Source organism: Protopterus annectens, chromosome 2.part0 (assembly GCF_019279795.1).
Source record: "Protopterus annectens isolate FY-2018-M chromosome 2.part0, PAN1.0, whole genome shotgun sequence".
Classification (NCBI taxonomy): Eukaryota; Metazoa; Chordata; order Ceratodontiformes; family Protopteridae; genus Protopterus; species Protopterus annectens.
Window position 1 is genome coordinate 69,970,283 of NC_056728.1, and position 13,453 is coordinate 69,983,735.

At 41.4% G+C, this 13,453-nt stretch overlaps 1 protein-coding gene across 1 annotated transcript in view; it reads left to right on the plus strand.

The window, feature by feature from the left end:
- PCNT (pericentrin) overlaps nucleotides 1-13,453 on the plus strand; it is a gene marked incomplete in the record, with an annotated part of 2,997,294 nt that overhangs the window by 1,153,354 nt on the left and 1,830,487 nt on the right. Inside the window, 1 exon segment of the mRNA XM_044060288.1 lies at nucleotides 5,010-5,243. Within this exon segment, the coding sequence (XP_043916223.1) occupies nucleotides 5,010-5,243 (234 nt within the window).

Sequence of the window (13,453 nt, forward strand, 5' to 3'; positions counted from 1 at the left end):
TGCTTAAACACACAATACTTAACAGCTACAGTTATGGCCCAGGGTTGAAGCATGGATTTCTTATGACACTTTCTTTCCAGGTGTTTGCTTGGTGACCACCTATTTGTTTCCCAAAAGATTTTTTCCCACTATCTCAGTGGTCTACCATCTTTAGAAATTGATTAAAAAAGAAACAAAAAATTGTTGTATCTGAGTAGTGATTTGTGTTTATGTGGTGATTTCAAGAAAGAACTTTGTAACAAGCACAGGTTCCAGCAGTCCATCCATTTTCTAAAGCACTAGTCCTGTAAAAGGTCTTTGTAGCTGCAGCCTAAACAGGGCAGGTTAGATATACATTGCTTTTCTTAACAGTATTCCCCAGTCCATCTTGTAGAATCCCTAGACACTCCTGGAAATGCCCTGTGGGCTTACCACCAATAAAGGGAGTAGTAGAGGTTGTGTGTGGTGTTATTTGAATGCTAACCAGGAGTGGAAAAAATTAAAGTGGACCCTGGTAACGATCCTAGTAGTGTAAAATTGAAAAGATAATAAATGAAGACTCATTTGTGCAGTTATAGGTAGTTCTGATCTGTATTTTCAACACAGTCCAGCATTTTCATGGGTGCTTTGCAAAACCATTATTTTAGTGTCCTTGAGATGGGAATTTTATAAATGCCATGCTTTAATGTTTGCACTTGTTACTTAAAGGAGAGCACACGTATGAGTAATATTTACAGAAAAAGAAATTATCGCCATTAAAGTCTTCAGTAGTTTTGTCCTTTGTTTTCAGCACTGCCGTTTGTCAACCGCACTTCAAAAGGTTCATGACTGCCCTTGATTTTGACATAGCACAGAACTAAATTGAGCTGTCAGACTTTCTCCTCCTTAGTAATGTAATTTAAGGCCTTCATTAGCCTTTGCTGTACATCAGAAGAGTCTAAATGTTTTCCCTCTGGTTCCTTGAAGGACAAAGGATGAAAGTGCTTTAGTTTCTGATAGTGCATCTGTGGGTTGCGAAGCAGCAGGTCTACAGTGGGGGAAGAGTATGGCATACGAGATTTGACTTTGCCTCATTTCTCTTTTCTAACTGACGAAATAATTTAATTTCATATCAAGATACTGGTAGAATGATGGCCTGTCATTGTCCCCTGGTTAAAAACTTGACCCCATGAGATAAGTTAGATTTAATTTCAGAGAAAAGTAGTGAAAAGGAATAAAGCCAAACATACCAGTAGGGTAAAGAATTTGACAGTTTTCTTGTTTCTGGTTTGGAAGTTGTTGGATTGGATGCTTTTTTTCATGACATTCCTTTGTAACATTTTGACACACTGGAATAAGACACCTGGGTACTTAAGTGGACAGTTCTTGTGTCATTCAGTCATGTTTCCACCTCAGTCAGGGCTTACCATCTGGCCCAGTTAATTTCCAAAGGAATATCTTCAAGTTCCGTAGAAGTCAGATTGCTGATGTGAGTCTTCCCTTATCACATCCATTATTGAATATTGATGCCCCCTTTGGTATGTAAAAATTAAACTGTATCATTCACCTGAAACGATTCCGAAGATTTCTAAGCAAGAAAATTAAAGACATTAAATCCTGAAACTCTCAGGTAGAATGGCAGAACTTTTCTTATATTCTGTAACCTACCATCTGCTCTGAGGTGATCATTTGTGACAGCTCCAGCACCACCAATAAATGAACAAGTAGGGATAGTAGTCACTGTAGGGATAGGTTCCTTTCTGAATGTAGTCCTAGCTCATGGAATAACTCACCACAGTGTAAGTCGAGCAAAGTAGTACTTTTGCTAACTTTAAGATAAGTCTTAATCATTGAATGTGTAGACACAAGTTTTCACAAAGGGTTGTCATATATGGTTGTGCTTAATTTGGGAGGCGAGTGCTATTAAGTGCTCAAAGGGTGGATAGAACTTTTAAAGTGCATTTACTTACAGATAAATGTCTAGGTATCATTTATGGTCCATGTGATTGTTGGCATAGTGTTGTTCCTAGGATAAAAGCAGTAGTACATAATGGTTTGACTTTGTATCCCTTGAGAATGGTTTTATTTATTGTCTTTATGGTATGATCTCTGTCTTTATCCATCTCGCTGTTGTTGCTATTTGCTCCTCTACCCCAGTTGCTGCAGACTAGGATAATGTCAACTAGCATTCTTCAAAGGGGTCTTCCCTCTGTAGAGAGAAATTCCTGCAGATTGCAGGTGTCTGCAGTAATTGTTAGTGTCAAAACACAGCAGAGCTTTCGGACATAATCCTTCTTCAATACTACAAACTTATAAAATTTCTTTCATCTTATATACAGGCCCAAAGTAGTCGTGTGGTTAGCAGCCCAAAAATCACATGACCATAAGTATCACTCAATAAGGCAAAGTTAAAACAACACAGATAGCAATGATTCTATAGTACATAACAAAAATTTAAATAATTTAATAATTAAATTTGTAATTATGTATATTGTTTCTACAATATGAATTTTATAATATGAATTTTATGTCTAACTTTGATTATCAATCATATTAGCAAGCTGAATTTTAAATTATTTAAATTTTTGTTATGTACTATAGAATCATTGCTATCTGTGTTGTTTTAACTTTGCCTTATTGAGTGATACTTATGGTCATGTGATTTTTGGGCTGCTAACCACATGACTACTTTGGGCCTGTATATAAGATGAAAGAAATTTTATAAGTTTGTAGTATTGAAGAAGGATTATGTCCGAAAGCTCTGCTGTGTTTTGTCATTAAAGTGGTTTTTCCTTTTGGATTGTCTGCTTGCAGTACTTTGGCACTTTTGATATTTGTAATTGTTAGTGTGCCAGTGAGAGACCCATCAGCAGAATTAATATGGTGAATTAAATAGAGTTTTCTTATGCTTCATATGTATACAACTTTTGTTTGTCACATTGCAGTGAGAGTTCCATATTATCCACTATTAGTCTGTATGCCACTGTTTTTGTTAGCACAGATGTTCGAGAACTGGTTGTTCTCTGCTTGATCATATTCCATCCTTGGCCTGTCTTTTGACACTTGAGCGATGAGTAGAGCCTGAATTCTGTGCAACACAGGTAAATCTTGTCTGCCCATGTACCACTGGAGCAGGTAGTATCCAGTAAAAGATTAAAGAATAAATATGAAATAGAAACCTAAGTAACTTGTATGAAATTGCTGTGATCTGCTTGGACTGGGCTTACTTTGCACAAGTGTAACTATGCAGCTTAGCAGTAAATGGAAAAAGCTGTGATTGAGGGTTTGTAAGTAGTGAGGCGGGAGCACTTTGTTGTGCAGCATTCCTCATTCATTACTAGACCATTTACTGTGTTTTTAATTTAATTATCTATTCTGTAAGATACCATATCATATTGCTTTGTTTCAGCCTCATGAGCTTGCTCGTGTCAGTTATTTAGTGAAAGTTTATTCTTATGCTTACAGCTTGTGCAGTGGCCTGTTGTCTTTCCTTTGTATGAGAAAGGCAGTAAAATCTGCACTGTACACCACTGTCTTGATAATATTAAACATTGTCATAGTAGCTAGCCCCACATTAAAAAGTGGGTACAGATCAGTGAAATGACATTACACTGCAGCAGTTTTAGTTTTACTGCCAAAGTTCATCTGCCTTTATTTTTCATCTTCCTCAGTGTCTTGTACACAGGTAAAACCAGCAGTTACCTGTTGTTATTTTTTTGGCTGCTTATATTGTTGACCTTCTTTTCCCAGCTGACAGAACTGAGGTGTTGAAAAATGTTGTGCTGTACTCTGGTAGAGTACTTTGCTTTGGTGACTGGCTGATAAGGTAGATGGTGCCGTTTCCATAACTGCCAGCTCCTGCATAGCCCAGAAGCCCTTAACTCACAGGCCTTGGACATGAAATGCCCTAAAGTAATAAATGGTAAAGCTGTGCAGGAGTACAGCAGGTGTGTAATTCTTTTTGTGTGCTGATGTGCCTCCACCTGGCTTAGGCATGGCCCTTGGCCTCCTGAGGAGGAGCTGGCGTACGTCAGAATCTGTTGTTTTCATAGATAGTTCTTTACTCATGCTGTGTGTGTGTGTGTGTGTGTGTGTGTGTGTGTGTGTGTGTGTGTGTGTGTGTGTGTGCGCGCGCGCATCCGTCTGTCAGCGCACGTGGCACTGCCCTTCAAATGCAGGCTTAGTGAATAAAGGATTAAACAGCTTATCTTAATTTAATGTCATGAGCATGTATTGTGCTGTGAAAAACTACCTTCTTAAGCTTCCTATCTGTATTGAAAGGCTTTCTGAATATTAACAGACAGTGTTCACACTAGGCAAGAAGTCAGGTGCAAGGCAAATGTAGGTTTGCTTTGTAGTAGTAGTAATGTGATGCATTCCAAATTAAGAGGAAGAGACTGTGTTAGCAGTAGGGCATGAAGCAAGCTGTTTTCTGATATAGGATATGTGCTACAGATGTGTGTTACTTGGCAGTCTGTAGTGATTAAGGAAGAAGTCTTTCTGGAATAATATGATCCCTTGAGGTGAAGATTCCTACTGGTTGCTAGGAGATGATGCCACAACATTTTTAATGCCTGCTGCATTTGATCAGGAGCAACAACTTTCACATTCATTCGTTGAAGAGCAGCACTTGTAGATCTGAAATTATGCTTACTAAATGGATGTGTAAAACATTTATCATGTGCTTTCCTGTATGGATTATTTTAAATGAAATTATTTCATCTTGGGGGTTTATGGAATCCATTAATTAGTGGAGTTTTAATTCTTTAGAGGTGAAGTACAAAGCTTCTTATTGCAGCATACTTTGTGGTGTTTGAAGTGAATTAACTTTAGTCTGTGTTATGCATTAATACAGTTAATAAATGGTCAGTATGAATTGCAGAAGCACAGGGCACTATGTTTTGCGTATGCATACCAGTTAATGTTTTTAGCGTGAGGTGTATGTCATATTTATGTTGATAAATTTCTGTATATAGATGTATGCTTAAAATACATTATGTCAAGCTTACTACATCAAACCGTTTGAATGATTGCATTTCCTCATGTCACAGGTACAGTTGGAGGCTGCTCTTCAGAACCAGAAGTCTCTTCTCGAGGCTGAAAGCTGCAGGTCTCTTGATGCTCTCCGTCAGGAAGTGCTAGCAATGGAAAAACAGCACCAGAAGGCATTGCAGGAGCTGCAGGCAATTCACCTCACAGAGATGGAGAGGCAGAAAACAGAGTTGTCTCAACATCTGCAGGAAGAGTTGAATAAGTTACAAGAACACCACCAAAAAGAACAGGAGGTCAGCTCTTACTTATTTCTTACATTGTGTCACTTCATTTGCTTTCTAGTTAGAAAAGATTAAAGGTAATGGGTTATAATGTCAAGAACTTAAGCTACATATAGCAATGGTTCTGTGGCATAAAGGGAAAGCAATGAATGTTGCCTGGGTGATCCGAATTATGGTTATAGAACTGGACACTGGAAGATCTAGACATTGCAGGGTAGAAGTGCATGTCCAATACTGGTTTGACCATCCTTGGGCAAGGGAGGTGGCTAGACCCACTGCTGCACTGATATTTAATAGATGTTGGGTGTGGAAGTATGAAAGTGTAATATCAGCAACATTTGGACTGCAGTGCTGGGCACACTTGCCAAGCAGCCTGCATTGTAACCAAAGGAAAGCACAGACAGTAGTGCGCACGTATGCAGGTCAGTTTTGCGGGCCGCGCTTTTCACTTGCCATGGGGATAAGGCCCAGAAAAATACCCCCTTTTGGCTCTCGGGAAGATGACCTTCAAAGTATGTTTGTCACCCTCCAAAGAAGTAAGAGGATCAGTTCTTGCAAAATGAATGGGCCATTTGGACTTTGGATAGGTACTTGTATATAATGGTACAAATCAATCCCTTAAGTTTGCTCTGAAGTGGACAGAAGCTAGGAATGTAGGTACCTTTGTTTAAAGGAAAACTGTTTACTCCAGTGTGAATTGGTTTGAGAATGTTCATTTAATTTGTTTTTCTATTTATGTGCTGTTGTTGCCTGTTAGCTACCTATTTTTGGTAACTATGATGACTGTGTACCTTGCAAAACTGCAGTGACGATTTTTCTTTGTAGTGTGTAAACTCATTTCTGTTTAGTAGTTCTGACCTAATTGTCATCGGTACTGAAGCTAGTAGTAAGCATTACACTTTAATTGCTGTGTTACTATTACTATAAATGCAAGTCTTGGTGGCAGTGAGAACCTGCCACCCGTCATTATAAAATGGATGTACTACAAAGGTGGTAAACACCAGAACAATACTACTTGTCATTTTGGTGTTGCTGAAAATGTAGATATTGAGTATAAGACGACTTTGTATACAGCGACTGCCTATACTTAAGCTGTAAAACTTTTGCTTAGTTAGAGGTGTTTGGTTTGGTTTCAAACAGGACTAATCATGCTAGTGATAAACTGTAAGAAGACTCTAAATATGGTTTTGATGCTTGAAAATGAACACTGATCGAGAGTCCTCCATTGTTACCTGCAGCCCTCCTACAGTTATGGAAGGGCGACAGTGCTAAAAATGGGTATAGTTTACAGTAATAGCAGTAAAACTGCAGATCTTGCTGTTGGACATTTAAAGTTATGAACCTATGACAGTCATTTTTCCAAAGAGATGGTTTGTCTCCCTCACTTCTTTTGTGGAGTTTCACCCACTGTCGTATCTGTTAAGAATCCAGACAACAGATAGTAGCTGTCAGCTTATGTAGTCCTGTTTTGTTTTCTTGAAGATGGCAGTTCTTAGAATGTGTGTGTATGTATAGCCTGCCGTACTGTTGTGTTCTCTCATCCAACTTTTGCTGTTTTGGCTGAAGTGATTTTGAGTGATGCCCAAAATCTACCTCTTTTAGGGATGTTCTACACGTTACCTTTTCTTCTTTCTGTAGGGTATAATGAAGAAAATAGGACCTGTTGGGCTTATAGATGTTCGTGTTTCACTGCTGCAGTCATTACACTTGGGTTAACCTGCCATCAGGCGGTCCCGCAGTCAGCCAGAGTTCCAAAGTCTTGGTCCGTTGTCGGTTGCTGTCACCTCTTCCCTGATGTCAATGTGCCAGGGGTATATAAGATGCAGCCGATGCCATTTTCTTCAGTCTTTCTTGCCGCGCGGTGCCCGAAACAAACGCAGTTCGCAAGTGCCAGTCAGCCGACTCCTGAGATTTTCGAATTCGAATTTCAGAACCGAAGTCTTCAATAAAGCTAAGTACCCCATTGGGGAAACTTTTTCTTGCCTCAGACCGATGTCAGTAAAAGTTAATAATTGTATTTCTTGTGGGAAGCAAATACCTCATAAGGATTTTCATTCTTACTGTATTCCATGCCTAGGCCCAGACCACGATGTCACTAGTTGTTGGTTTTGCGCTAGATTTAACAAGCGCACTATTAAACATCGGTTTGATTTTGCTCACCATTATTTTGTCCGAAGGTTCAATTACACCATGCCGTCGGAACAACCGATGACCGGAATACACAAAAAACGCAACGACAAGGATAAGGACAGGCATCCGAGGTCCAAATCTGACGACAAAGCCTCTTCTAGGACAGTCGCCGGTTCTCAGTGAGGCACTTTCGCAGCCCCTGACACCCGCTACCTCAGAGCCACAGGTCACCTTCGACTCCCACATGAAGACTACTAGGCCTCTGAATACTCAAGGTATTGGGCCTATGGAAATTAACCCCTGAGATGGGTCCGGAGCCGCTGAGCAGGCATTGGCTTCTGAGGGTGTTTTCAGACCTTTACAGCTTACCATCAAAACAACAACCAAGTCTAAAACTCCATTAAAGACAAAGAAACAAGTACAGCATTCCTCTGGACAGGCCTCCATGCCTAAGAAACAGATGCTCAAAATGGCCGAAGACCTAATTACTCTGATCAGGGGTTCCCATCCCCCTCCTGATAAAAGGCCTAAGCAGGATACAGACTATGATTCCTCTGACCAGATTCCTCTTCAGACCAGGGATACTCTTTACCCCCCTATGAGGACTCTCATGCTGAAGAATCAATCCCTTCAGCCTCTCCTCCTGAGGATTACTCTTTTGGGGAAACCTTACATACCATGAGGGAGCATTTCCATTTGGGAGAGCCAGGATTACTCAGAATCCAAGAAAAGGCTCAGAGATTTTCTTTTATTGCCTCAGCACAGGCCCCTCACTGTTCCGCCTGTGTTAGATATTGTGGATGATGTGTTCTCTGAATCCAGTCTAACCCCTGATTCTTTGCCCCCAGCACCAGTCAAGCCAGATGGGTACTATAGAGTCCCCGACTCTCACAAATTTCTTTATAAAAACCCTGCTGCTGACCCAGGAACTATTTCACAGGGTCCCAAAGGGGTAAAGGCTTCCACTGCTAAAAATCCAGTCCCCTCTGACAGGGATTCTAGAGCATTGGATAGATGGGGGAAGAAAGTTTACACTTCTGCAACTTTAGCAGTAAGGGCCTTAAATTGCCAGTTCCACATGCTTAAATATCAACAATATTTAATGTCTTTGCTGAAACAGAAAATGCTTACTAGCTCAGAAGGTCCTGACTACAAGGAAATGCAGGATTTATTGCATGCAGCTGAACAAGTGGGAAAACATACTCTGCAATGTGGTTTTGATTCATTAGAGGCTTCTTGTAGAGCCACAGTTACAAGATCTGTGATTCAAAGGCATGTTTGGTTAAAAGAACAAAGTTTACCTGATCATGTTAAGGCAAAATTATTGGATGCACCTTTACAGCATGATATTTTGTTTGGTGTTAAGGCCGAAGAGGTATTAAAGAAAATGGAGGATAAAGCAAAATCTATGCAGACAGTGAAGGATTTCTTACAGGTACAGCCTCCTAGATTTAGCAGAAATTGGCCTTCTAAAAATTGGTCCTTTCCAGTGTCAGACAGACCACAAAGAGGTAGATACAGACGCCCAAGAGGCAGATCTCAACCCCAAGGCTCTTACAGACCATAACAGTGGGGTGCTTCAACCCCTAAAGGAGGAGAAGACAAGTCACAACCTTATAGAAAACAGTCCCAATGACTTCCCCTTTCAGATGCCAAGCTCTTACCTTTTGGCAGCTCCCTTAGGGGGAAAACTAGCGCTTTTTTCACAAAATTGGCATATAATCACCCAAGACAAATGGGTTCTGAATATTGTGTCTCAAGGTTACAGGTTCCACTTTCACACTCTACCAAGGCCGAAAGGAATGCCAGACCTGCCACAAAATCAATGGGCAGAGGCACAAAAACAAATTACGGCCCTCATGGACATTAGAGCTATTCAAAAAATACCGGAACAGGAACAAGGACAAGGATTTTACTCAAGACTTTTCTTGGTTACTAGAAAGGACAAAGCTTGGAGACCCATACTGGATCTATTTATTCTAAACACTTACCTAGATATCCCAAAATTCAAAATGTTGACACTACAGCAGCTTCTTTCCATGCTGGGCAAGAAGGCTTGGCTTGTTACTTTGGACCTCAAAGAGGCATACCTGCATGTCCCAGTCAGACAAAATTGCAGAAGATACCTCGGATTCATAGCTGGCACAATGCATTACCAATTCTCTGCACTGCCCTTTGGATTATCTACTTCGCCCAGGGTCTTCACAAAATTCCTGGCACCAGTAATTGCATTTTGCAGACAGAAAGGAATTCAAATATATCCTTACTTGGACGACTGCCTTATTCAAGCAGAGCAAGGACATTCTACTAAAGCATCTGGCATTTGTAAAATTTTACTTATGGGCCTAGGGTACACAATAAACAAAAAGAGGTCAAAACTAGTGCCCTCACAAGAGATAATATTCCTGGGTGCAAGTTTAAATACAACTGCCCAGATGGCTTATCTCACGCCAGACAAGCAAAGGCAACTGACTCATTATTTTCATTTGATGGCAACAAAAACCCAACTCCCTGCAAGAAAAATTGTGCAGGCCTTGGGGTTCATGGCGTCCTGCATACTACTAATACCATATGCCAGACTGCATATGAGGAAGTTGCAATGGTATTTAAAAAGTGTCTGGACTCAACACTGTCACAGTTTGGAAGCAATAATACCACTCATTCCCTGCCTACAACAGGAGTTTCGATGGTGGGCACAGGCATGTCACCACAACAAAGGACCACCTTTCACTTTACCCACAGCCATGCAGACACTAACAGATGCATCGGATTATGCCTGGGGAGCACTCGTGGCAGGAAAATGTATCCAGGGCAAGTGGACCACAGACCAAATGCATCTCCACATCAATCAAAAAGAGATACTAGCTGTACAAAATGCCCTGACAGCTTTCAAGGACCTTCTGCATCCAGGACAACTGCTACTAAAGACGGACAACACCACAGTTATGTGGTACATAAACAAGCAAGGGGGCAGACATTCCTTTCCCCTATGCAGACAAGCTGTGACTTTGTGGAACACAGCACTGACCTATCAAGTTCATCTGCAAGCACAATTCCTGCCAGGAAAGAAAAACACTCTAGCAGACGACTTAAGCAGAAACAACATGGATCCTCACTAGTGGAAATTAAACCCACAAGTATTCAGCATGATAACTCAGAAATGGGGGTGCCCAGACAAAGATCTCTTTGCCTCCCCTCTGAACTGCCAACTACAGAAATTCTGCACAAGGACTTACCACACACAAGCATGGAAAGTGGATGCTCTTTCATTCAGCTGGAAAACACTAAAGGTTTATGCCTTCCCACCATTGCCTCTCCTTTCAAAGGTACTCCTAAAAGCCAGACTAGAGAGGCCAAAAATGATCCTGATTGCCCCGGACTGGCCACGTCAGCACTGGTACCCAGTCTTAAAGAACTTGACTCAAGGCCCAGCATGGATTTTACCTCAAATTCCTCATCTTCTGACTCAGCAAAACAATCAGATCCTGCACAGCCAGCTCAAAACCTTAAATCTGGCTGCATGGCAGATTACTTAGCCAAGCAGTCAACACCTCTCTCTAAAGCTGTTATGGGTGTCGTTTTGGAGGCCAGGAGGCCCAGCACCAGGTAATCTTATTCAGAAAAGTGGAAAAGATTCTGCGCCTGGAACCAGGCTCAAGGCATTGACCCTCTTGTTCCAAATATTCCTCAGATATTACAATACTTAACTGAGATGCTGGACAAAGGCCTATCCTTTTCATCTATTAAGATCCACACCTCTGCCATTTCAGCTAATTACAACACGGATCCTCCTATTTACTCTCATCCATTACTAAGGCAATACCTCAGAGGTGCTAAAAACATAAGACCGCCCTGGAGAGCACCAACACCAACTTGGGACCTCAACTTTGTCTTGGAAAAACTTACTTTACCACCTTTTGAGCTAGCCAGTTCAGCAGAATTAAAATTTTTGTCATGGAAAACTGCTCTGCTTCTGGCAATAACCTCAGCACGAAGAGTCTCAGAGTTACAGGCACTAATGACAGTGGAACCTTTCATCATTTTTCATCAAGACAGGGTTTCTTTAACCCTACATTTATGCCAAAAGTGGTATCCAGTGTGGCTCTTAACCAAACTATTCACTTGCCAACATTTTATCCAAATCCCCAGAATAAAGGGGAGATACTTCTGCACTCATTGGACATGCGCAGGCAGTTACGCTTCCACTTGGACAAAACAAAAGCTTTCAGGAAAACTGAGCAACTGCAGGATCACAGGGAAAGGCTATTTCAAAACAGACCATTTCAAAGTGGATATGACACTGTATCCGTTTCTGCTACACACAACATGGCAAAACTGTGCCTAACAACATTAGGCCACATTCTACCAGGGCAACAGCCACTTCAGCAGCCTTCCTTAGAGGAGTACCTACCAAGGATCTTTTGGAAGCTGCAACTTGGAGTTCAGTGCACACCTTTACCAAGCATTACCACTTGCCTATTTACTCTAACTCCAGAGCTGGCTTTGCCACTGCAGTGCTGCAGGGCCTCATAGCCACCCCGAATCCTTTATAGACCCAGCCACCCAACCTCAGCTTTGGGATTCAACCCAAGTGTAATGACTGCAGCAGTGAAACATGATGAACATAGTATGGTTTTGTACCTACCATAAATGTAGATGTTCGAGTGTATTCACTGCTGCAGTACAGGTTACCCTCCCTCCATCCCCACTTTCTTAGCTGGGACTTATCTATACCTTTCTATCCTATACAAGCTATATGGTGTATTTGCTTGTAACTGAAGGTATTGTTTTTTATTTTTTATGTATGTTTTATTAGCAATATGTATTGCATACCTATTTGGGGGCACCTGACATCTGGGGCAAGAAAAACTGAAGAAAATGGCGTTGGCTGCATCTTCTATACCCCTGGCGCACTGACGTCAGGGAAGAGGCGACAGCAACCAACGCCGGACCAAGACTTTCGAACTCTGTTCAACTGCGGGGACCGCCTGACTGCAGGATAACCTAAGTGTAATGACTGCAGCAGTGAATACATTAGAACATCTACATTTATGGTAGGTGCAAAACTGTACTTTTCTCCTCTGTTGGATGGGGGAAGGGCAGATCGCCCCCTTTTTTTCATATAAGAGTCTGGAGATAAGTACTGGGATAGTTTTTACATGGTATAGATTATCTAGACTTACAGAGGAAGGGTCAGATCTGCAGCCCCTATACCAGAAGTCATAATTGCTGACATTGTGGAGGGTGAGAGTAGTAGATTTTGGACCTTTCTTCCTCTCCTCAGAAATGAGTGAAATATCTACTAAGGCAAGTCTGATAGATACTAGTAGAAAAGTAAGCTGATAAAACAAAAAAAGGTAAGCCCACACTGCTGCTGCTGCTGCTATTGTTTTCTGATGACGGTCTTGCAGAGTACTTAGGCTATTCAGAAACATCTTCACTTGCAAGAAACCCCAGTTTAGGTGTAATAATGGCTTCTATTGCTTGAAAGGGAAGTCTATATCCTCAGTTTTAGGCTGCACACCCCCAAAGGAGAAGCCTGAGGCTTTCCCTTTGTGAAGTTGCTATTTTTTACATTGTCATTGGCTGTGAGGTTGTTTAATTGTTATACCTTGAATACAGTGTCAGTCTGGTGTCCTGGGTAGCAGAGACAGTTGGTACATTCCCAGGTCACACCTTACAGTTTCATGAGTAACCAGCCTCACCCCCTCCATGTTGTAAGGGCAGCTTGCATCTCTTGATGTGGTGAAAAGGGTAACTGCATCATATTGTCTGACTTCACCTTCAGAGAGCAACTCAAGGTAGAGTTTGTTGATTCACCTTTTTTGGTGGTCTTTGGGTCGGAAGTGGATATGACACTGAGAGAAATTAACCTAAACCTCTCTGCTCCGGATATATTGCATCAGCTTCATTAAATTACTTGTCAGTGGAGGCAGAAGAGTTGGCGCCGTCCCTGGCCATGTTGGCTAGAGCATACCAGTAGTAGCGCTGTGTCAGTGTGCACCCATAGAGAGTTTTCATCTCAGCTTTGTGCAACATCTCTTAACTACATCCTTGTGTTATAATTTTTGGGGAGCAGTTCTTCAGCTCGA